The following is a 27,080-nucleotide window of genomic DNA, read 5'->3' as shown; positions in this document are numbered from 1 at the left end:
ATTATTTCGGAAATACAATATGATCGGAAATCAGAATTTCCAATAATTTTATATGTAAACCAATTCCGTTCAAAAAATAATCGGAAAAATCGGAAATTGGATTGAAAAAAAACGTTTCAAATTCGGATATTTTCGGATCGAAATTGGCGGAATTCGAAAATTCCGTTCCAATTTCCACCCCTAGACCAACATAATTATATTAATTTAGCAATAATTTAATTATCAGTAAATAAATAATTAATAATTTATATATTAACTAATAACTTATTAATTTATAAAATTATTATTATTATTATTTTCAATAAATATTAAAAAAAATATGAACGAACCGTCAGATGGTGAAATTATCCAAGTACTACAAAATCTACTCAATGAGTTGAATTGTCATAACAAAATGGATGTTGGATATCCTTTAAACTACCTTGAACAAAACAATGTTACTTCTGTTGACTGATGAATAAATAATTTAGAGCATCATGGGAAATGAGAAAGAAGAAGAAACTAAAAAAGATACTATGAAGCCCGTTTCTTGGACGGAAGCTCTTAGAACAACATTATTAAACAATGACAAAAGTACACCGGAAGTTATTACTGTATTAAGAAAATTGAGGAATTAGATTGTATATGATACCGTCAACTTTAAAAAAAATCAAATTATGTATTGTAAGTCTTTGTAGATTTGTCATAAATGTAAACTATCATGTATTTCAAAACTTAATCTATATATTATTAATTTATATATTAGATGGTGTCTATAAGAATATTAACCTATGTATTATTTTATAGGGATTATTAGTGACAACTCTCACTAGCATTATTTTATTAAATATGTGTTCAGCCTCTCTTCTTTTATTAGTGAGAGACGTCTTCCTTTATTCCCAAATTTACCATCCATTTATTCATTACCCACTACTTTGTCTTTTTCCTTTTTTTTTCCAATTTTTTTTGTTAATTAATTTATTTATTTAAAAATACTAGAAAAATATTTTAAAAATAATAATAATCTTTTTTTTTTTTCAAAAAACATATTTTAATTCATTTTTTTCAGTTTTTTTTTCTTCAGAATCAACTACAAAATTTCTGAAATCCACTATAATATTTATAAAATCTAACTATAATATTTCCAAAATCAACTACAGTTTAGTTTCTTTTCTCTTTTTTTTTTTTTTTTTTTTTTTAATTTCAGTTTGTTCTTACTTTCCGCTTTTTCAAAATAAACTTTTTTTTTTTCATTTTTTCCCTAGAATCAACTATAAGAAAATTGTAAAACAACTAACAAAAATAGTTGTTTTCAAAACAGCAGGTTTACTAAATATAAAATCAATTACAAATTAACAAAAAACAAACTATAACAAATTGTCGAAATCAACTACAAATTTATCGAAACCAATTATAAAAAATCGAAATCAACTAAAAATTATAAAACAAAAACCCCCATTCCGAGAACCTATAGTAATCAAGACTGGGGGATTTAAATGATATGTCAAGGAAGGTGGTAAGGATCTCTGTCGCGACTTTCACGGCGGTGGACATGCCGGAAACTATGAGGACGTTGCAGTTGACGATGGATTTGGCGTTTAGGGTGTCGCTGGTGGTGAGGGTTGGTGTAGACATCGGTGCGGCGGGCGACGAGGCCACAAATTTCGACGAAGGAGTCAATTTACGCTGCTTTGTTGACGTGACGGCCGATTTCTTCGCCAACGGAGTAGTATTGGTGGTGTCGAGGTCTTCGACTTCAATGTTGAGGGAATGGAGCTTCTCCACGAGCGCGTTCTTAAGGCTGTTCCCAAAGTCGCCGGCCCCTGCTATGATTTTTAGGGGTGGATGGTGGCAGCAATGGTGGATGGTAGTTCTTGCTCCGCCATGGATTTTAGTCAACAAGACAGAGAGAAAAAAGAAGAAATGGGCGATGGAGAGAATGCCAGAAAATTTGAGAAAAGAGAAGGTGGGTTGTGTATGAATGGCGAAAGATAATTAGGCCTGATGCGGTTGGGTTTTTCCGTTTCGGGGAATCTCGAATCTTCAAATCCGTTCCATATTAGGCATGTTCGTCGCGGACCTACAAAAGGGACGGGGAGAGGTGCTCCCGGCGTTAGCACTCCGACGCCGAAGTTAGAACACCTCAAAGATTCGGAGATAATTATATTCGAGAAAATGATGTGTCGAGATCAAGAATACTTACCTTGAGGTTTATGAACCCTCTATTTATAGGAGAGGCTTTCCGGATCCCATTGCTTTCATCCAATTCGATCAAGGAATTGTTTCAAGTCCATGACAATAAGTCTTAGTGGTTAAGTTATAAAGATACTTTCTATTCTTAGTGTCTAAGTATGAGGTGGCATTTTCAGCTCGTCGGCTCGTCTCTCGGGATTCGTGACCCGGTGCTCAGCGTTCGGTGCCTGTCGGCTCGTCGACTCGATCGAAGCTCGGCCCTCGTTGGCTCGTCGCTCGGGGCTCGGCACTTGGCACTTGGCACTCATGAGCTATCTTTAGCTCGTTTAGAGATCTCCAACTCGTCGAAGAGTTAGGTCTCCAGCTCATCGAGGGTCTCGTAGTTCGTCTCTACTGACAATGCATTATATTCTTTCTTTGGGCCTTAGATTTGTGGGCTCAATGTTTTGGGCCATTTATAAAGATCCGATGAAATAGGCAAATAAGCCCGGGTCCCATGTGGTCTTATTTCCTTCTTCGGACGTGGGCCAACTCTGTTGGGCTTTGCTTTATTGGGCCATGTAAATCTGTCCTGATCAAAGCCAAATCTCGAAATAATATAGCATTAATGACAAATTATGTATATTGCATAGCACCTTTAAGAAAATTGATTTGATTGAATGATTAAGGGGGTTTCACTAATATTTAAAAAGGGGTTTTATCCATGGTAGTATTCCCAAATCAATGTGTTGTATGGTTCTCACTAATAATTCCTATAAATTTAACAAATCATTAACTTAGCACATTGTCCCAAGTCGAGTTCGAAAAAAAATATTATTTAAAAGAGATTATTTATTTATTGATGTTAAATATTTTAAGAGTGCAAATCTAGACCAGATGTCCTGTTTTAATAGGAAAATCGAATGTCATAGAATAATTAACACGTGGATAGTTTAAATAAAAATATAATTAAGATTCTAGTAATTGAAAAAAAAAAAACTCAGCATAAATCATAACCCCCTTTAACCTAAACCACGAAATAGCTTCAGATGACCTGCCTTGATGAATGCATGAATACATATTTTCCTAATAAATATCAACAATTATTTATATTATTAAAAATAAAAAATAATCAGGAGAATCTCTAATTAATCATTGCTAATAACATTTTAAACCGACGTTGCCACTTTCAGCCTTGCAAATCTTGTTTTGTTTTTTTGCACCTTGGTGGTAGCACTTTAGCCATGAAAAATCCAATAAAGGTCATCACATAAATAAAATTCCTAAACAAAAATCATCACACATACATAGCAAGTATTTTTATGGCAATAATAAATAATTTTTTTCCAAAATAAATAAAGGTTAAATTACAAAAACCCTCCAAACCTTAGGCTAAATTAAAAAAAAGACCCCCACCTGAGGTTTGTTTACGTCTTACACCAACCCATTACAGTGCGACTTTTCACACATATATATATATTTTTTTAAGATGTTCCATTTTATTTATCACCTATTTAATAGAAGGTATAATAGAATGTACACATTTTCTGTTAAAAAAACTCGATGAACAATCAATCAGAGGGGGATTTTAGTTATTACGGATAGGTGGGGGGCGTATTTCGTTATGTATCCTAAAGTTCATGGGCATTTTCGTAATTTACTCATAAATAAATAAAGAAAAAATAAAAATAGTAAGGGTTGTATTGCCTTAGCCACTTGAGTCACAATCTCCACCTCCTCACTCGCCCCTTACTTAACCCTTCACTCCCACCCATTCTTCCCCTATCCCTTCCTCTCTCTCTCTCTCTCTCTCTCTCTCTCTACAATTTCCCATTTTCTCTCTCTAACCCACTCTCCAGAAATCATCAATCAGTTAATCACAAAAAATAATGGCCGGAAGTGGAGTCGTCACCGTGTACGGCAACGGCGCAATCACCGAGACCACGAAGCAATCCCCCTTCTCCGTCAAGGTCGGCCTAGCCCAGATGCTCCGCGGCGGCGTAATCATGGACGTCGTCAACGCCGAGCAGGCCCGAATCGCCGAGGAGGCCGGCGCGTGCGCCGTCATGGCCCTGGAGCGCGTCCCTGCCGACATCCGCGCGCAGGGCGGGGTGGCCCGCATGTCCGACCCGCAGCTCATCAAGGAAATCAAGCAGGCGGTGACCATACCGGTGATGGCGAAGGCCCGAATCGGCCACTTCGTGGAGGCCCAAATCCTGGAGGCCATCGGAATCGACTACGTCGACGAGTCGGAGGTGCTGACCCTCGCCGACGACGAGAACCACATCAACAAGCACAACTTCCGCATCCCCTTCGTCTGCGGCTGCCGCAACCTCGGGGAGGCGCTCCGCCGCATCCGGGAGGGCGCCGCCATGATCCGGACCAAGGGGGAGGCCGGCACCGGGAACATCATCGAGGCGGTGCGCCACGTCAGGTCGGTGATGGGCGACATCCGGGTCCTCCGGAACATGGACGACGACGAGGTGTTCACCTTCGCGAAGAAGATCCAGGCGCCGTACGATCTGGTGATGCAGACGAAGCAGCTCGGGAGGCTCCCGGTGGTCCACTTCGCCGCCGGAGGGGTGGCGACGCCGGCCGACGCGGCGCTGATGATGCAGCTGGGCTGCGACGGCGTGTTCGTCGGGTCGGGTGTTTTCAAGAGCGGCGACCCGGCCCGACGGGCCCGGGCCATAGTCCAGGCTGTGACCCACTACAGTGACCCGCAGGTGCTGGTTGACGTGAGCTGCGGCCTCGGGGAAGCCATGGTTGGAATCAATCTGAACGATGCGAAGGTGGAGAGGTATGCGAATAGGTCAGAGTGAAAGTCGGGGAAACGAAAACGGGTCGGGTATTTGGATCCGTTTAGGTTATATTTCGGGTTTGGGTTTTGGGGTTGATATTGTGTTGTTTGTTTCTTTTAAATTTTTATTATTATAAATTGGGTCATAATTTTAGATACATATTTCATCAATCCCTATGTTGAACTTTTTTTTTTTTTGATAGGCCCTATGTTGAACTTGAAATCAATCTTATTTACTTGAAAAAGACTTTTCCTTATTTTTGCATTGGAATTTTGAATCTCTCTCTCTCTCATTATTATGAGTAGGGGTGGTGGCATCTGCATGGCAATTGGCAGTAGGTGTGAATTGTGATGTTGCTTATTATTATTATTATTATTATTATTTTATTTTTATTATTATTATATTGTTATTATTATAATAATAATTACTAATTTGGATTTTGGATGGAATTGTGATGTGATGATTATCTCTTGATATGCTAAAATTGCATTTGTTTGGATGATATTCGTCATGTGGATTTTCTTGATATGTATTTGTGGTTGTGTTTTTCTAAACAAGTTGTGCCCCCAATCATTCTTAAAAATATAGTATTTTATGTAGAGATTATGTAAAAATTTGTATGGTCCTAGTAAACTTTTATTATATATTCGAGAACACTGCATTATTGCCGTAAGTAAGTTTCGCTAATAGGGTTTTATACTATGCTGCACCGGATGAAATGAAAAATCAAAGTAGATGTTTACTATTCATAAGCACGCGAACATACACACGCTCATACTGGTGTATAGATTAATGTTAAAAATTCACGTGGTGCAACTTTACTGGATGTAGTATAGAAATGGCGCGCTAGTAGATGTTCATCCCAAGCAAACATGTACGGACATTAAAACAACCTTAAAATGTGTCACTCATGAGGTACCACAACACATTTAACAAAAAGACACGTTTTGGGTAAGGTGGCTTTTCATCAAACAAGCACCCAAAAGAGACTTTATTTCATCTCCCATAACACCTAAATTATACATGGCGCATACCCAATAATGGTTTGGTTTTCAAATTGGTTTTTGCTTCTTTATAAGAACAAATATCAATTAAGTCCTAACTAAAAATTACACCCAAAAAGATTCAAAAACTATTGCTTTTGGTGAATATCACATCAATTTATTTTGGATTGATCCGCTAATCAATATAATTAATTTTGTGGGTCGACTGTAAATTATCGAAGCCTATCATATATTATCAAAGAGAGTGGCTATTTGGACTTCACATTTTTCTTCGTTACACCCAATGTTTTTAGAACCGGACTGGCTATAGAACCGGACGACCATTATAGGGTCGAACCGGTTCAATCGGGTCTTTGATTTTTTTAATATGCCATTATTTTATTAATGTCTTAAAAATATTATTTTATGTATATTTTTAAACTCTCACTTAACATTCTCACTTTTATCTACTTCACCTCACTTTTTACTATATTTTTTTACTATATTTTATTGCTTATACTCTATATTTTTTTCATTTTTTATTCTTCAAATCCGGCAATCGACCACCCCTATTCGATCACCCATGATCATATCCGACAATCCTTCGACCACTCATGACTAGATCCGACCACTCACTACTAAGTTTGTGAAGGTTTGCTCAAATCTAGCCACAAATAACCAACTCAGCGGTGAATCGAGACGTTTTGACCGAAAGCCGGGTTTCTTGACTAACTCGTCGATTCTCGGGTTTTACCCGGTCGAACCGGATTTTGATCATTTGACCCCAGTTTTTTATTTTTCCGGTTTTAGATGTCAGATCGGATCACTTAATTTATTGCCGGGTCAAGGTCGAACCGGTCCGACCGGCCGGTTCAATCCGGTTCTAACAACATTGGTTACAACCCACCACTCTTTTTACACCATCAAATTAAATATATATATTGTTAGTTCAAAAAAAATTAATATATATATTGTCTTTTTTACTTTACTCAATTTTTCAAAACACCTCGTAAAAATAAAAAAATAAACACAAATCTTCTCCACACTCCAACTCCCCAAATTATGTCCCACCCATACCCTCTTTCCCCGCCAAAATTTTGTCCCGCAAAAGAAAGAAAAATGGATGGGAGAAAATAGCAGTACACCTTCTCCCCGAAGTATTTTCGCCCTCGAAAGGTCATTAACTTGCCGTATTTGTCATTTACCTTCTCGCCATTGAAAGCCCACGGTAAACAATCAAAAAACGTACACGGTCAAGATTTCGACACATAAAATGTCCCTAAATCTCGGTACAAAAATTTTGAAAAAGTTTCAGTACAGAAAATTTAGCAAATTATCGGTGCATAAATTTTGGTAACGTTTCGGTACCGAAAAGTTTCACAAGTTTTGGTATGTAATTGCAAAAAATCACACTGCGTGAAAACAATGGTGTTTTTTTTAAACTCGAAGTTCAAACTCATAAACAAGAACAAAAAGGGGACATTGACTCCTAAAATATTCGTCTCTCTTGCATTATCTTGAGAAGAATCCTCAAAATCATTGTCTCTTAATTCCACATTGCATTATTTGGTATATTTCTTAAATTTGTAGGGTTTATTGAAGCAAAAAAAAAAAAATTAAGAAAAAAAAATTCTCTCTCAAACTCAAAAAACATTTTGTAAGGTATGTTGTAGTGTTGATGCAGTGGGTTTAGGAGTATTCAAAATGTATTATTTTTATTTTATTTTTCTAAAGGTAAAAGAGCAAATTAGCCTTTTAACTAAAAGAAGAAAATTGGTGAAGTATAGTGAGGAAAAAAAGTGGAGTCCAAATAGCCAACCCCATTATCAAATTGAATTTTAAACTTGTATAGTATGAATAATATAAGGCTAATCAAGTCTATCAAAACAGGCTTAAGAGCATCTCCAATGCTAAACTCAATCTCTAATACTTAGAATGTCACACAGGATATTTTGAATTTTTTATTAAAAAATCATCTCCTATGCAAATTTAACGAAAAATCTCCAAATGATGTGCCAATGGGGTGGCACTTATGATTTTAGAGATTCTTAAGATGACACTCTGGAATTGGAGTGTCATCTTGAGGATCTCTAAAGTGTCAACTCGTCATTTACTTTTCTTTAACTTTTTATTAAAAAATTAAAAAAATTAAATTATCTTCAAACCGATAATAGATTTCACCATAACTCTACTCTTATTCCATCTTCTTCTACACTATTTTATTAGAGTTATATGTTTCTCTGAAGATTCGACTTTCAGGTAAAAATAGACACGGCCCCGGGTCGGGTCGGGTCCGGGTCCGAGTTTTGGAGGACCCGAAACCGACCCGCGAGGAGGCGGGTCCGGGTCCGGGGCGGGTCCACTCGGGTCCACCCGGGTCCGGGTCGGTTCCGGGTCGGGCCGGGTCCGAACCGGATTTTGAAACTTTTTCCAAAATATGCTTCAAATGGGGTTCGAACCTAGGTTGTAACGCACTTGAAAAGGAATCCGAACCACTGTGACAAGATAAATATTTGGCAAATTACTTGCAAGAAATATAAATATACCATATAAACACAGTATAAAATGATTTAATAAATAATGTTAAATGGATTGTTAATTATCATATTCATAATTATTAAATAATTTTAATTACATTATTAACAAATATAATATCAAAATTAAAAGGACTTTAGATTAATCCATTTAAATCTTACGATTCGATTCGATTCTAATATTTGAATAAAATGTAAATGTAAAAAAAAAAAGATTAAATCATATGATCTACGATTTAATTCTTACGATTTTTACAAACTAAACCAATTATTTAAAGAGAAATCACATTATAATATTTTGATTATACTAGTCATATATAATGTTATTTTTAAAGTAAGAATATTAATTGAATGAGATATAATCTATTTTTGTTAAAACAAACATCATTTATATTTTTAAATAATTATCTTATAATAAAATCCTCAATAATATTAATAAGTTCTTGTCAATAATTGAGGTAAATCGATTTAAATTAATTGAAATGAGTTATAATCTATTTTTTTAAATAAACATATTATTTTATTTTTCAATCGATTTTTTCACACTATCGATTTTAATAACATAAGTTAATTTGTAATAAGTCAACGCATTTGTTTATATATTGAATTGATTCAATACTTTATATTTTTCAATAGTGGAGATTATATTGATATAGTAATTAATAATAGATGTTTTGATGTATTGAACCGTGATTCTATATATTTTTTTAAAAGTTTCTTATATTGCATTTGTTAATTATTTAATTAAAATTATTTAATAATAATTAATATGAGAAATGTTTCATAATTTCAAAACTAAAAAAATTTTCAAAATTCAATCTTTCTTTTAAATTAAATCGTAATTATTTATATATGCATTTGTTATTAGGGGAGATTTTTAAATATATATGTATTTGTTATTAGGTGAGATTTTTAATATTAAAGATAACGAACCAGACAATTAATAATTTATTAACATTAGTTATTCAATTGGTATAATTATTTTATAGTATTATTTATAATTATATATTTATAGTTAAGATTAATATTGCAATAAGTTACTTTGCCCGAGTGGTTAGTGCTCACTAATCCACTCGGGTTACCCGGGTTCGAAACCCAGAAGCTCCTTTTTGGTGATTATTTCATCAGAAATCCGGGTGGACCCAACGGGTCCTCGGGCCGGGCCCTCGGGTCCGGGTCTTCGGGTCCACCCGCCGGGTAGACCCGGCGGGTCTCGGGTCCAAGAAGTCGTGACCCGAAACCGACCCATACTTGGCCGGGTCCGGGTCCGGGTCCATGGTCAACGGGTCGGGGCCGGGGCGGGGCGGGGCAGTCAATGGGTCGGGTCCGGGCCGGGTCCGGGTCAGACCCGACCCGTGGCCATGTCTAGGTAAAAACACTAATTAATTACTTAATTTGTTTTAACAATAAATTTCTCAAACTTTAATCAATTGAAGTCATGTGATTCCTCTAACCTAAAATAAATGAACCATACTCGTGATCTACAAAAAATTCTAGTTTGTATACAATATATATTCATTGTTTAACAAAAAGGAAAAATGTCAATTTAAAATATGTTCGTTAAAATATTTAACTAATGAATGTTCACAAAAAGACCTATCCACTTCTTTTTTCTCTCTCTGCTGAAATAAATCTGAATAAACCCTACTAGTATTAAACCAGAAACGAATAAGTGTTTTTTTTAATACATTAATAGTTTTAATTTTAATTTTAAAAACCAATACTAAATTAAACCTAAGAATTTTTTTTTTTGAGTTTCGAGCATTGCAGAGAAGACTTTGCAGTAGAAAATCTCAATCTTGCCGAATAGGATATAGATAAATTTTAAGATTTACATCTGGTCTTAACACCTAGAATTTTTTAAGATTATTTTTTTAAATTTAGGAGATGCTCTCTAAAAATCTTAGGTGTTAAGTACCAAATGAATTGTATTTTACGTTATCAAAATAATTGGTGTCGCAATATGGCGAAACCCTAATTTGAAATCACATGGTCTAAGGGCCAACACTTATTCTTTTCTGTGTCACTCATTTCACCCCAATTCACATGGGTTCAATATTTGATATAATTTGCCATTTTTAGGTCACAAGGTGAGAGTTGAGAACTCCGATAGCTATTTTTTTTTTCTTTTTCTTTTTTTCCTTTAAAATTTTATTTTTCATATAGTTCCTCTCGGACACGTCTCGGATAAGTATAGCGAACTCTAATTAATGTGGAAACCGCTATCGTCAACACTAGTTGAGTTTGTCACACATAGCTTATAATATAGTTTACATATCTCATATAGTTTGCAAACTACTGCATGATTTCCTCTTTAAAAAAACAAAAACAAAAATATGCCTAGCTCTTGCTTACTGTTATTGTTATTAGGTTGTCTAGGGGTGTAAATTATAATGGAATTTTCGAATTCCGCCAACTTCGATCCGAAAATATCTGAGTTTGAAACCGTATTTTTCATTTCGATTTTCGATTCTTCCGAATTTATTTGAAACGGAATTGTAATGGTTATATAAAATCACCGGAAATTCTGATTTCCGATCCGATTTTAGTTCTAAATATTTCTATGGTTTTTCGAAATATATATGATATATTTTGTAATTCCATAATATAATTTATGTTAATTTTTATATGAAACTTTTTCTAGTAAATTAAAACCTTATAAAAAATTAATTGGTATCATAAACTTGATGTTGCATTTATTGTTCCTACATGTGTTTTTATTTATGCCGTTTTGTCGAACTTTCTTTTGAATTTTCTTGCATTTTCTTGCAAAATTTAAGAGAAAAAAATAGAAAAACATTGTGAAAATTTCCATTATGAATCTGGAACAAGAGATTATAAATTAATGTAATTTCGGAAATTTCCGAAATTCAGCCGATTCTGAAGCATTCCGTAATCGGAATGAATTTTCGCACGATTCTTTTGGAACGAAAATTGGAAACCATTCTTTACTTCCGAAACATTTTGAAAAATTTCCGAAAAAGTCATTTTCGATCCATTCAGTCCGATTTCCACCCCTAGTGTTGTTGTTATTATAAATTATTATTATTATTTATTTATTTTATTATATATATATTGGCTCTTTCCTCTTTCCACTAGCCCATAGGCTTTCAAAAAAAAAAAAGTTCTCTTCTTTTTCATTTTGTTCTTTTATGGTATGCTTTTTGGTACTAGAGTTAGCAGAAGTCACATTCTGAACTCCCATCCGAAAAATAAAAAGGTTACTAATTAATTTGGGAAAAATATAATTAAATTGATTTTCTGCGGCTGAAGTTGATTGTGGATAAAAAGGCATTTGTTTTGGGTTTTGAGTTTGAATGGTGCTCATATATGTCTGCGTGTGTATTCTCTACGCCTGAAAAACAAAATCCTTTTTCCTTTTTGTGCTTTAATTTTAATTTTTTTAGAAGCTTTTTATTTTTTTATTTTTCTATTTAAGAATTTTTTTTGCCCGTAAATTTGCAAACACCCTCAACTTTTATAAATAAGCACTTAAAACTAACTTAATTCACAATCCATAAGTTATGTTTTTAAATAAGTTTTTGTGAACACCACCTGAGTGATCGATGGTCAACGGCTTTTTGAAGATATTTATAGTAAACGTAACCTAAGAGTGCGTTTGGATGGAAGGATTTGGGGAGGGATTTGATTTGGGGAAGGGATTTGAAATGACTCCAATTTTGGAGTCATTTGAAATCCACCTCAATTGCTCAAAACATAACTAAAAAGAAGGGGTGTGGATTTGAAATCCATCCTCAAATCCCTCAATCCAAACAAGTCCAAGGGATTTGTTATTATGGATTTGAAATCCCTTCCCCAAATCCTTCCATCCAAATGGACCCTAAGAGTATTCTCTTTTATCAAGTACTAAAATCTAGTCTCCATTTCGATGAAAGAAGTTAGATTTAGGACGTATATTTTAAATTCATAATCACTTTTTTTTTTTTTGATAGAGTGATTTTGTAACGGTGCAAGCCGGAACGAAATTTGTGAACTCCGTCGATTTTGATTCGAACTTTTCCAACATTAGAACAAGTATCTTCATTCCGGAATTTTTAATTTTTCTGAATTTGTTTGGATTGGAATAGGAATTATAATTTATATATACACTGGCGGTGCCACTAAGGGGCAGGGGGGCAGTTGACCCTCCAAGAATTTTTTTTTTTTTTTTTTTTAACTATTTTGACATTATATTTTTTAAATATTACTTTTGCTCTCCATTTCGTAAATATATGTCTTAACCCTTAAATTTTTTTGTTTATTCTCCATAATTTTATATAAATTATAGATATATATCATATTTATTATAAAAATATAAAATAAAATGATTAAAACTTGTACTATTTTAAATAAAATTTATGAATATTTACTTATCGATCTTTGATTTTTTTATATCAATGTCTCTAAAAAATAATATGAGACGGTGCCATGAATCCCATTAAGTGCAATATATAATTAGAATAATTTAATTTTTTTTGTCATGCTTGAAATATGATAAAATTACATATATATATATATATATATATATATATATATATATATATATATATATATATATATATATATATATATATATATATATATGTGTGTGTGTGTGTGTGTGTGTGTGTGTGTTATTTTAATTAAAAATTCGCAATATAAACCTATTTTTGCAATGTTTTGTGAACCTAAAATTAATTAATTAAATAAATGATAATTATAATTTATAACTATCAAATGAGCGGGAATAATTTCCTAGGGTTTAGCAGGAGCAACCTTACTTTTATTAATAGGATATATATATATATATATATATATATATATATATATATATATATTTGTCACTTTTTTTCATTTCCAAGTGTTCCAATAAAATTTTGGATATTTCCAATTAAATTTCCGAAAATTGTTCCAATTGTGCCTTGTTTTTTTTCTTTTTTTCCAATTTAAATTTTTTTCGTAAGAGTCGGAAATGTTGCTTGATTCTAAAAAAAAAATGGATTTTTTTTCGAAATACATTTGTTGGGTGCATGTTTTGCACCAGATTTCATTACTTTTAGAATTTTACATGTGTTTGTTTCTTTGCTATTTTATTGATTTCATGTTCTTTTGGTATTCTTATTTATTTAGTAGATTAACGGAGATAAAAGGTTGTATGTTGAGTAAAAATTACAAATTTGGAAGGAAAATCAAGTTCGGAATAAGGAATCCTACTACACCGTTGGCAGTGTGCCTGATTTTGATCATAACTCACTCATGTGATGTCCAATGAACTTGAATCAATCGGCATCGAAATCCAACTTAAAGGGCTACAACTTTCACGTTTTAGTTGTCCAGATTCCGACGGGAAAAAGGATAACATTGGGATTGAGCTGGACGTTGACGCATGTGCGCAGATTTTACTGCTCGAGCGAAATCTACCGTGTGGGAAACTTTTGCCCAATTTCCATCGGGCAAGAAGCGAGATTCACAAAGATAGGGATGTTGGCATCATCGCCTAGGTTTCAGATTCTTCACACTCTTCATCCACATCGATACGAACCAATTGCCTTAAAGGCCCGTTAAGTACAAAACACTCAAGCCCTAGACAAGACAGGCCAATCCCAAGCTCCCTACATGCGGAGCAGGTGGTAGTTGACTGATAAGACATTAACGTCTTTGAAATCCTCGCATCCTCCGCACAGTACAAAGTAGTTAAAGGACATTAACGTCTTTTGCACCAACAACATTCTTACAAGAGACTCACTCTTCAGCACTCAACAACACGTGCTTACAAAAATTTTCGATTCAAGCACTTACAAGAAACTCACTCTTTAGCTTCAGAAACTTCACAGCACACGGAGAATGTTCTCTAAAGAGATTACAACTCTCTTCTTAAAATTCCAACAATATAACACAAGGGAAAGACCAAGAAGAGATTTTCGAATATAGCAAGAGAATGAAAAACTCAATGGGTGCTTTTCTTTGCTTGACTTGGTGATGAGCATATGAATGAACACTCCACTATAAAATAGTTGAAACTTTGGAAAGTAGGAATCAGGTAGAATCTTATTCTTTTGTTAATCCAACAACTGATTCAATCAAAGATGATCATGTTAAGTATGGATGATATGCAAAGATTTTCGTCCAATCAAATCCTTAGAGATTGAAAATCATTTGAATTTTATTTTCTTGCGTATTTTACGGCTCTTAAAGCTCTCATATTTCTTCTCATGTGAAAATCGACTATAGACCCTGCAAATAACAATATGTACTCACTTATTGTGCCAAGAGATTTTGCATGTCGGCCCGCATTATAATTCCGTATTGGTCTTTCCGCGTCAACGCCCATGTTTGCACAAATTTTAGTAGCTTCATGCATAGAAGATTCAACTTCACGCCTCGGCTTGACCATATTACTATTCAAATCTCATAAAACCAAACACATGAGAATATGAGTTGGTTTTCTAATACAACTTGAATCATCTCAACTGAAGTTCAGATGACGTGTTTATTGTCACTAAAGCAAATAGCAACAAACCTGTCACTAAATTTCTTCTTCAAGCATTGGTTTTACTTTTGAACTTGATGTAATAAAAATAGTTAGAGTGTAAAATAGAACAAACAAGAGTGTAAAATAGAACAAACAAGAATCAATACTTGAAGTAATGGAATTAAGTCCATAACATGCACTCGATCGCACCCACAAAATTATATTTACCACTTTCACAGAAAATACGATTGCATGTAGCACATGCTCCTCGGGTGTACGAATTATACTCCCATGAGGGTCTGCAAAAATATAGGCACAAAAATCTTAAAATCCCAAGACATAATAACTAGACATCAAGTATGAAAAAACTAACCATACTTCCATATTGAAGAGCTTGAATTTCAAACATAATCTACACCCATACACTACGCTATGTTACTTCAATTTTGAATAATAAATTGTTGAGTTATACGGTAATCTCCCGAACTTCAATCAGAAGTCGCCTATGATAAAAAGAAAAGCGAACAAGAGGAAGAAGTACTCCATGTCTAAGTGACTAGGAAGATATTTGATTCCACTATTGATTGAGATTTCCCACTTGAAAGAAATCAAGAAAGGTGAAACAAAGAGAAGTTTAAGAAAAATCAAGAATGGAAATAAAAAATGTAAATAATGTACTTGTGTTCACGAGTCGAACAAGGAGTTGCTTGAGCTCGGCTAGGGAACTATCAACGAACGTGAGATTTTATTTTTAGGCACTCGGGTTGAATAGAAATCAAATTGAGCTTCCATCGAGCCTAATTCGAGTTATGATCGATCTATACACATTAAGCATAGTTAACTATTTCTAGCCATCATTCATTTCTTCCGTTGATTTTGAGTCCATTTAATAAAACTTAACCTGCAATAATCTGATTTCAAATTTGGATTAAAAGAAGCAAAAAGACAAAAAGGAGATTAGCCGACACTCTTAAAACGCAAGCTCTGCCAATAAATAGGACAGTGATTATACCGAGAGATACGAAGAAACTTAGAACACGCCGTTTTTCTATACATTAAATTAAAAAACAAATCCTGCTCGACATTGAAAATCAGCAGGATCAGTGTGTACATTAGCCAGTCATCTGTGCATAAAACTAACATAAGCTTTCGAGTATCACTCAGCTGATTCCCAAAATTACGTAATTTACATGGAATATAGCTTGGAGTTTCTGGATGACAAAAGACCTCATATTAGAAACGGAGCTATGATCCCTATCGCCTGAATAAATTACCAAATTACCCTCAACAAGCTGATACTCTCCTTCGCTTGTAGCATTTGAGAACCGCCCTACCATTGTTTTCTTGTCCGACATTGCTAATTACTACTGGGTGTTGAAGCGAAATATCGGTCCGGCCAGGTAAGCAATTGGACGGTGTATATCCATCAACCTGTACACATAATTCACAATAAAAATTTCCGAAAAATGTGCTTGAATTTTATAAGATCGATATATCTAATTCAAATTGTTCGGCCGATATCAAGTACCTCAATAGCCGATTGAGATGAGCAGTTGCCGTTTTCATTTTCCGCAACTGTTGCAGTGCTGAAAAATAAAACCGCAATGATTAGCTGACTAATTACTCTTTTTTATATGTAAGGACTAATATTCTAGAGAATTTAGGAGCCAAGAAGGAAAAATCGGGAAAAATGTAATCATCGAACAATTAGAATTCTAAAATAATAAATAATATAGAACCAAAAAAATTCTCCGAATGTACCGTTAATTTGAAACGAAGGAGCAACATACATACAAGCACATTAAATCGATATGAAAACTAGCAACATATATTTCTCGTTTTAATATTGCATTACCATGTAATAGAAGATAATTCATCTACAATGTTGATAATGTCCTCTGCTTGTCCGATTTGAACGACTTCAGAAACTGCACTGTTTCCATCCACCTCCATATTGGCATTTTCCTTCACAAGTTCGCAACTTTTCGCCTGTTTTTCTGCCGAAATTGAAATTCTCTTGAGAGACGTTGCATAATTTTTCTTGAAAAATAGAGAATCGAGAAGTAGATTGATTATTATCGCTTGTTACTAGTTTTGAGCGTTTAATGTACCTGTGAATGGGCTTGATGGAGAGAAAGAAGGATTGCTGGTTAAGTTTTTCTGGCAAAGAACTGTGCCCTGGAAATCGAGGAAGGTATAGTCGAGAAATTTTAATCTCTCAGATTCATTCACAACCGAGAAGCCAAATGCAGTTGTCCAAGTGTGAAGTACGGTCGGCACAGCTGGCAGAACAAGCCTCTCTACTCCCAATTCCGCCAGTTTCTGTAAACCAAAATCGATTTAAACATATTAGTCAGTAACAGCAGTTGTTATTTCGTCTTCATCGTATATTAATCAGATGGTATGAACACTAATCACATCTAAATGCCCTCGGAAAAAAAAAAAGAAAAAAAAAACAGGTTTACCGCACCTTCTCAAGTTCATTCATCAAAATCCGACACATGCCAAGCCGACGATATTGAAACCGTGTAGCAACAAGAGGGACTTCTGCTACTGTTTTGCCGTAAATCCTGGAATTAACAACATGGGATTTTCTAGTTACTCTGAAAGAAAATAATATAATCTAATATAATATAATCAAACACGTGCAAATTTGAGAATGTTAAAGCATAATAAGATACCTCACTGTTGCAGCTGATATCAGTTCTTCGTTCTTCTCCAATAGTACTGTATAAAACCCTTGGAAGTTCAACCGGTTTAGCTCTGACCTGAAAAAGAAATTCATATTATAATTAGTACGCCTTTCCTGTGTTTGATTGAGAGCAATAGAAAGACGAAATTGCTATTTCGTTTCAGTTTTCATTTTTCGTTTTTAATTTTTATTCTCAAAATAAAACCAAGCGTCCCCTGCATATTCTCCAATGTATACAAAAAACCCGATCAAATGTAGGACTAAACTACAAGAACAAAAAACGCTAGTACGCATTAAAAAGGGAAGATGTAATAAGCTCCAACTCTTAAATAGTAATCAACCATACAAAAATACTTTAATAAAAACGCAGATATACGCGAGAGATCTTACCATCTATTAAATATAACATCTTCAACCAGATCCCTCCCAGTGCCGGGTTCTTTGACAGGTTCGAAACATTCATGCATCACACTCAGAGCAACATTAAGCTTGCTGTAATTCTCCACTAAACCCTCGTTATCAGACGTATTATTATGATCATGCGACTCCGATTTTTTATATTTCACTAAAGTCCATGACAAGTCATCAGCCCCCAGAGGAAATGATTTTCCAAGAATGTTATGCAGACCACTAAATATCTGCAAAAGTAATATATCATCGTATTAAAACACAACACACAACAAGCATCTCGATATTATTATATTATCACAATCGTAAAAGGAAATAAAGCTAAGGTACCTGTTGACAACTATCTTGGCAAAACCAATACCCTTCGGGATCACAATTTAATACTCCTTTATTTCTGAGGCACTCCGCATGATCTACATAAAGTAGTTAACAAATTAGAGCATGATATAAAGATTGCATTTAAATTTAGCTCATGTATTAGACGTCCAACAAACACGGGAAAAAGACATATAGGAAACTTACATCGATGCTCACACTGACCACAAACAACTGCAGAAGAAGAATCTTTGGCTTGTTCGTTTTCTTCACCAAATCCGCTGTGCCCACAAATTTTACAACAGCACGACGGGCAGAACCAATCGCCAGATGGGATTTCCTGTAGAGTAAAACAACACAATCAGCAAACAGAATATTTTTCCAAGATTCCACTCAACAGTTACCTAATACTAACAATCAAGAAAAAAAGGAATACCTTTAAACCAAGGCACTGGATATGAAACGAAGAGGGACATCGGTCGCACAGAACTAATTCACCTCCAAAGTGACACACAGAACAAATGTAATCGTTTCTATTACCACTTTCGCCTCCCTTCGTTTTTTTGCTCGATCGTGAATTCGAACATTTGTTGCTCTTATGCTGTCTCAATTCCAGCTGGCACTCGAGCAAAGACCTGCCATCATTAAGAAAAATATTCGCACACGGCCTGTGGTTTTTGCTGCCAGCATGCGCTTCGAATTTACAAAGCGTAAAGATTTCTCCACAGCAAGAACATTTAATCCCTTCACGTGATATTCTTCCTTCTGCCATTGGAAGACCGCTTCGAGCTCGATAATGAACTTTTGCTCTAGGCAAAACCACATTATTGTCGATCAACCAAGACAAGATTGTCCGAGGAGTTTGCTGAGTGGAAGAATTTATCATGTCACGAACCCTTTTACTCGATCGCCTCTCATGGGTTGACGAATCATCGTCCGTATTATCTTCTCTTACTTTATTCGATAAACGGGACTTTTTTTTCCTTCCACTCTTGGCCAATGATGAATCTTCAATATCTTCACTACAACGTAATTTATCGTGCTTTCTCTTCTTCCTCGAAATTCTTGTTTTGTAAATTTCACCTTCAGTCGATTGAGCTGGTCCCTTTGACTCATTTGGTAGATTCTTGAATTTTTCGTTTGGTGGAGGTAAATTTACGGATGATGATTCCACAGCAAGCAATGGAAGATGAGACTGATTCTCGAAATCCGTTAAATTATTTGGATTTTGTACACACCATTTGCAGACTGAAAGAAGGGAGTAAAATAACATTCCAGCCGGTGAGAGGTACCGCAATTCCCTACCGGATCCTTTGACTTTGTAATAAAAAGACCAGCCAGTAGCAGACAAGTGCTTCTTCGCTTTCAATGATTTTGTTTTCCCCTCCTTATTTTGGGATCCTAATTTTTTCTTAGTTACGCCATATAAATAATAATCACTCACCGCTTCAGGGCAATACTCAGGTTCAACGATGACCCAATCATCTGTGTCCAACTTGGCCAGCTCACTCGAAGCTTTCGGCTTTTCAGCAAATGGAGGCGTAATGATTTCTTTAGTATAAGTCACTGGAATTTCCAACTCGTGATTTGACTGGTCAAGCTTCAAACAAATCTGACGAATGGAATAAAAACATTCCCCATTGGGAGAAAGGTAACGAAATCTAAGTACCCCCTTATCGACTGTGAACTCCACTTTCCAGCCCAAATGCAACAGATGTTTACGAACACTCATAATTACTGTAGGTGAGGGTCTTTTCGTCAATATAAACTGCTGGTTATATTCATCAATGGAGTTTGGACAAAACTCCGCACCGGAAATCAATTTAGGTACAACTGACTGCCACACTAGTCTATTTTTCTTCGTTTGTGGGAATTCAAAACTCGAAACAGGAGCTTCAGCATGATCATTAGAATCTCGATCAAGATTACGGGATAAAATAGCTCGAGTTTGTTTGTTCTTTTCTTGGACCTCAACATGACTTTGATCATTCAACTCAGTTGGGGCAGTAGCTTCAACGGGCACCATTGCAAGAGAATTACTAAAAAGTCCCTCATTTTTCATAACAAAGTCGAAAGCCGATTCATTAAATTCCACCAGAGATTGTCCCGAATTCCAAGATGAATTCAATTCGACAAAGATCTGCTTAACGGTTATCTTTAAATTATCGATCAAAACCTGCGAAACCAACTCTCTCCAAACACGAGCACCAGAACAAGTCCACTCCCTTAGCTTCTCAAATCCATTCTTCATCCTCACTTCGTACCAAATCTGCTTAATAGAAACGGGCAAAGGCCATTCTTGTTCGACTTCCTCAATCAATTCGAGAAAAACCCAATTCCCACGAACTTCCCATTCTCCGGTAAACTCATCCCAATCTTTACTCAGCCTCAAATTATCAATTCTCCCTTCCATTTCATCGCCCATGTCGGGAAAGAATATTCTCCGATGCTCACATCCATCTTCGTGGTCGATTACCACACCTTCCCACCAAGCCTCCTCGTAGAATAAGTCAACGCATTGACCGTAGTGTAGGAACCATGGACCAGGAACAGGGGAAGGCTGCAGAGGCCTTATTAAGCCACGGTGATTCTGTGGTGGGCCAGTGGGGGCAATTCCATCAATTGTGGGGCCCACTTTTACCTCTTCGGTCAGATTGTAAGAGCCGTCTTCGCTGAGAAAGTGATCGTAACGAATTAAACGAATCGAATCTTGACAGGTGATTACTGTGCCGGCGTGCCATGAACCAAGCAACCCATCTTCGAGACTCCTCACCTAGTACAAATTTCGGAAAAAAATAAAATTAAGCCGGAATTTACGGAAATGACGTAAATAGAAACAAATAAGTGTATACAGAATTTAAAAATAGTATATTTCACATAACTAGAAAGGGAGTAAAGGTTATATATATATACAGAATCTGAAAAAAAGGAGATACAAATACAATTGATGTAATCCATACACAGATTCACACCCGGAATTAAATTTTTGCATGTCGGCATAAACCGAATAAAGAAAATCCCAATTGCCCGGTGCATGAAAAATCAGAGAAAAATCGACATGCAAATACAAGAAATACAACCTTTTAACCCAGAGAGAGAGAGAGTAATGCAAGTAAAATTAAGAAACAAAAATCGGAAAATTGACGTTACAGCACATAAACAATTCAATGTAGATGAAAAAAACTCACACAGAGAGAAGAAAAAGGAAAAAAAAAACCCCAAGATCAAAACCTTTTTACTAATTTAAAAAAAAAATAAAAAAAAAATTAAAAAATAGAGCCCAACAAAAATTGGCACAGGAGATGATTTTATACAGAATCCGTAGAGAGAGAGAAGGACGTGTGAAAAATAAAAAAAAAAATACCTCAACTTTATCATCAGGAAGCAGCTTTCGACGTGTTGTTACGGCCGCCATTGGAGATCAAGTTATTTCCTTTGGGGTTTTTGAGTCGGAGTTGTGATGGTGCATTGGGGTTTTGTGATTCTTTTTTATTATTTGCTGAAACCCCTCTTTTAATAATTAATTCCCTTTATTAATTTCCTTTAACAGATCTGCTTAATCTCTCTCTCTCTCTCTCTCCTCTCTCTCTCTCTCTCTAAAGTAATTTATTAAATAAAAACAAAGAAAAAAATAAGTTTATTTACCAAGTATATCTATTGGATTTAAGGTAGGAAACGATTTAATAATGTTAAAATTATATATTGTATCTAAGCACGTGTCTGATTTTTTATTTTTTTATATTAATAATATATGTGTGTTATGTGTGTATTTATGCGCACGTACATATCAAATAAATTTGGTAAGTTAAAAAGTATTAATTAAATGAGATGATCGTGCAAGGAAAATAAATTAGAATAATGACATATTATAATAATAGGAAAAAGATTGTTACACAATTCTAGGGATTAGTACTCTTTTTTTTTTTTCCATTTAAATATATGAGAGTTTGACTATTTAATTTGCTTCGATTATTATTGTACATTCTCCTTTCCTTGCTCCCCAAGTTTTTGCTAGTGTGTAGTATTGTTGGTGCCAACTCATGTATTTATTAATTATCCAAAATAATATTCTTCTTTTCTTACGTTGGGCAAAATTACGGTCAGCCCTAAGGTAAGCGGTAAGCCTAAATTATTAAAAATAAATCATCGTGTTTTAATAATTACAATTACTCCTCAATTACGTATTGTCTTATGTAAAATCCCTCATTCAACGGGTAATTTTAAGCCGTAAAGGTAGACGTGTAAGGTAGTACATAGTTGAAGGGTGATTGTAATTACTGAAATATAATGGGCGTTTTCGTAATTTGAACATACATTAGGGGTGGCCATAATTTGTCCTTATTATACATCGGGGAGGCCATAATTTGTCGGGACTATTAGCGAAACAACCCCCCACCATTTTGTTTAGTAACGATGGGTTCAGCCACTTTTCACTTATTAGTAATAGATTCATCCATTCATTTATTTTCAAATTTACTCTTCATGTATTCACTACTCATTACCCATCATTGTAGTGTATTTTTCTTTTCTTTTTTAATTTTGTTCGTTTATTTATTTTAATGATTTGAAAGAAAATCAGGTTTTCTTTTTTAACAATTAACCAAAAAAATATGAAATCAACTGCAATTTTTTTCCAAAATCAACTAAAATTTAATTTTTTTTCATTTTTTTGTATTTCAAATTTTTCCAGAATCAACTATAAAAGCATTTTAAACAGCTACAAAATTGTGGTGTTCAACAACAAGTTTACCAAAATTGAAATGAACAGTAAAATTACTATAGACAACTAATTTTTTTGTTCATTTTATCCCAAAGTAACTATAAAAAAACTGTAAAACAACTACGAAAAGTATTTGTTTTCAATAGCAAGTTTACCAAAAATAACAACTAAAAACTAACGAAAGCAACTACAAAAAATCTAAATCAACTATAAAATTGCCGAAATCAACTATAAAAATTTGAAAACTACAAAGTTATCGAAAACAACTACAAAGGTATTGAAACTACAAGAAAAAAAAAACACCCTCGATTCCAGTAAAACTTCAATAAAACTAAGCAAATACAACTACAAAAAATACAATCTTCTCCAATTCACCTTCTTTATGTCCTGCTCTTCAACACGGCACAATTCTTTATAAATCACGTCTTTATAATTGATTTCACCAATTGAACTTCGGAAACACCGCAAAAATCACCTACGAAAATCACAAATTCAAGTGAAAAAACATCAATTCAACTAGAAAAACCACCAATTCAGCTACAAAAATATTAAACACATTAGAAGATTCATAGAATTGGGAAAAAAAAGGCAATAAGCTTAAAGCATAATTTCAAGTCGGTAAATCATTAACATAATTAAAAGAATTCATAACAAACTCAACCGTAAAATCTAAAATTAGCATGCTTCTAGTCTAAAGTAATATTCCTAATGCGATTTCATCAAACTAAAAAAATGCAAAATTTTCGTACTAGTAAATCGCATACACAACAGATTTCCGTCCAAGTTGGATCCTGAAAACCTGGGGCGCAAAATACTCTACAGCCCGCGTTCTACCTTGACAGCTGCAAATTGCACTCTGATCGTCGGTGTGCATGGAGGTGGAGGGGACATACGGCGACGACAACAGATTGATGACGGCGGTGAGGAGGTGGAAGAGTATATGGGTGGGTAAGGAACGGTTGAATTTGATATTTGATTAACCAAATCTAGGTTTAGTGTTAACACAAGGGTAATATTGGCATCACGCATATTAATTGTTAAAATATTATACGTAAAAATTCATTTGACTTTTAAGACTTTTGCCCAAACTCAAAATCCAATCTTAATTAGTGAAACTCCCTCAACAAATGTGATAAGCCGAAACTACCCTTATAGGTAGTTTTTTTTAAATAATTGCAATATTTACTTTCCATAACCTCTCACGTGATTGTAAGATTACATTAATTCTCTCTTTATGTCTGCATCTCTCTCTCTTTTGTTCTCTCTCTCGTTCTCTCATAAAAAAATCACGCTCCTTCCTCCAGATTATATCTATATTGTCGTACCTTTTCAACATCTCTTTTGAGAACTCAATCTGTAGAAACTTGAGCCAATTAATTATGAGCAACCATGGCGACCCTGAACTTTTGCAAACGGAGCAAGATCTTCTATTTACACATCCCTCTTCGACAATCCCAGAGATGCAAATGTGAAATCTTGAGGAATTGAAATTGAGAAGAAGGTTGAGTTTCTCGAGTGCTTGGCTGGAACAGTGTATATATATATATATATATATATATATATATATATATATATATATATATATATATATATATATATATATATATATATATATATATATGTGTGTGTGTGTGTGTGTGTGTGTGTGTGTGTGTGTGTGTGTTTTCTCATGATTTAAGATTCAAACTTTGTTTATTTTTATCAGGTGAAGTATTCAAGAGAACCCGACAATATTACCAAATGTAATTCATTCTTCTTCTTAATTCCATTTTATTTGTTCTAGATGCAAGCCACAGCCGCCGCCTAAATACTCCAAACACTCTTGCCTCCGCCTCTTCACCACTAACCCGTACCGGATTGATGCAATTAAAACAACGCCGACAAGATTTGAGGAACTCATAACGCAATTAGGATTGTAGTCACATTGGAGTCGCTGTTATTGAAGAAATACAGACATAATATGACTAAAGTCACGGTTAATTGATATTTTTTTTTTTCTCGAACTAGTTGTCTAAAAGCAGACTAATTGGAGATAATCAGCTATGTAGTCATATGTAGTCGTATATAGTCATATATAAGATCTGTAGGTTTTTTTTCTAATTAATAATGATGATGATGGTTGTTTTTAGTTGAAGAATTGATACGCGTGATTTTTTTTGATGTATTTGTGTGGCTACAAGTTGACTTGTAATAATAAGATTCAAAATTGCGATTTTTTTGTGTGGATATTGATTGGATTTTTTCGTAAATAATAGGCGACCTTTGTTTCTTTAGATAATTTGGTAAACATGACTGTACTACGTTATATAATCAGGTATTTAAAGTTGAAAATGCAAAAATTGCAAAATAAAGAAAAAAATATGACTACAGTTGATATAGTCACATACAATCATATTAGACTATAGTCATATTTAACTATAGTCATATTCGGCTTAGTACACTTGTCGGGGAAAAAAAATCAATTTTTTGTTTAAAAGAATTTAAGAAAATATGACTATAGTCATATTCAATTATAGTCATATTCGGCGCAGGGAGGGCTAGCTAAAAATTTGAAGTTCGGGGCAACGGCCCGAAAAGAAATTTAGGTTCACAAGACATTGCAAAAATAAGTTTATATTGATATGTTTTAATCAAAATGTCATTATATATTATAATTTTATCGTATTTTAAGCATGACAAAAAAATCTAAATTAATTCAAATTATTCTAATAATGTATCTTATTTAGTATGTTGGGGATTCATTGCATCGTTTCATATTAATTTTTAGAGTTATTGATAAAAAAAAATTCAAAAATATGTAAATATTCATAAATTTTATTTCAAATAATACTAGTTTTCACCATTTTATTTTATATTTTTATATTAAATTGAGATATATATATGTATATATATATATATATATATATATATATGGAGAAGAAAAAAAATTAAGGATTAAGATACATATTTGCAAAAACTTTAGGGGTCAAAAGTAATATTCAAAAAATACAGTGCCAGAATTTTTTTTTTAATCTTGGGGGGTTAACAGCCCCCCTACCCCTTGTAAATTCCACCTATGATTCGGGCGTAGTAAATTTGTCGGGAAAAAAATCAATTTTTTCGTTTAAAAGAATTGAAGAAAATATTAGAAAAATATTAAAAAATAATAATAATAATTAAAAAAAAAAAATTTACGTCTGCAAGTTGGTTTAGATTTTGTATGTGAAGCAATTTTTTTTTTTTATTTGTTGGCTGATTTTATGGAGTATATTAAGCTGATTTTTTTATTTTTTTTAATTAGTTGGCTGATTTTAAGGAACTGGGATATTGAGTTGAAAAAAAATCGCTAATATTTAGGCATTATTTAAGAAAAGCGAGAAACGTGGATCATTGGGTAGGAGATTTTATAATTTCAGAAGGGTAGTATAGGAATTAATATTTATATGGGTTATCACAAAGAAATATTTAAAGGTTGTACGTATCACCATTTATTATCCATCCAAGAAATTTATTGCTAAAGGCCCCTAATGAAAAATGTGTGGATCCGTTCTAATTTAACCCTAATGAGTGAGGAGTTTTTCACTAATAAAGCAATAATCTCTAATTTGTCCTTATTATGTATGTTGACAACGTTTTGTCGATATGCTATTTTATTATTGGAACAATGCTTTAGCAAGTAATTTTTACTTTCTAGCTCTCATATATTATACCATTTTATTATTGGGAAAATGGTACATATGCTCATAACAAGGGACTTACGTGTACATATGTCCAAATAAAAAGCAGGTTTGCAAATAAACTCATCCCTATGTCTTTTGTCTCAAATTCCCTTCATAATATAATTTTCATCAATTTCATCCATTATACTCTAACTTCATCAATATTGCACATTGACATTGGATTTGAACAAATATATCACATTAACCCCCATTTTCATAATTTAAAAAGAAAATCAATTTTTTTTTCCGGCCAGATTCCGGCATTGACCACACGGTTCTCCGGCGTTGATTTTTTTCTTTTTCTTTTTTCTTTTTTGAATTTTTTTT

The 27,080-nt window shown here is 34.1% G+C and overlaps 2 protein-coding genes across 2 annotated transcripts; one reads left to right on the top strand and one right to left on the bottom strand.

Moving 5' to 3' along the window:
• The first annotated feature begins 3,867 nt into the window (after positions 1-3,867).
• LOC105959706 (putative pyridoxal 5'-phosphate synthase subunit PDX1) lies at positions 3,868-5,196 on the top strand. Its single transcript, XM_012983845.2, has one exon. It carries the CDS (start codon positions 4,041-4,043, stop codon positions 4,971-4,973), a length of 933 nt encoding a protein of 310 aa, XP_012839299.1. The 5' UTR covers positions 3,868-4,040; the 3' UTR covers positions 4,974-5,196.
• Positions 5,197-15,939: 10,743 nt separating this feature from the next.
• On the bottom strand, positions 15,940-21,997 carry LOC105959699 (PHD finger transcription factor). Its single transcript, XM_088813569.1, has 11 exons — positions 21,700-21,997; positions 18,772-21,108; positions 18,543-18,675; positions 18,351-18,433; positions 18,003-18,250; positions 17,602-17,688; positions 17,391-17,490; positions 17,032-17,242; positions 16,776-16,917; positions 16,449-16,506; positions 15,940-16,351 (listed from the first exon to the last, which is right to left on the bottom strand). The coding sequence occupies exons 1-11, from the start codon at positions 21,748-21,750 to the stop codon at positions 16,205-16,207; spliced, it is 3,597 nt and encodes a 1,198-aa protein (XP_088669695.1). The 5' UTR covers positions 21,751-21,997; the 3' UTR covers positions 15,940-16,204.
• Between the last annotated feature and the right edge of the window lie 5,083 nt (positions 21,998-27,080).

This window comes from Erythranthe guttata, chromosome 14, assembly GCF_056151865.1.
Source record: "Erythranthe guttata isolate IM_541 chromosome 14, IM_541, whole genome shotgun sequence".
Classification (NCBI taxonomy): domain Eukaryota; kingdom Viridiplantae; phylum Streptophyta; class Magnoliopsida; order Lamiales; family Phrymaceae; genus Erythranthe; species Erythranthe guttata.
Note: the sequence above shows the minus strand (reverse complement) of the source record. Positions and strands in the feature narration are given on the sequence as shown.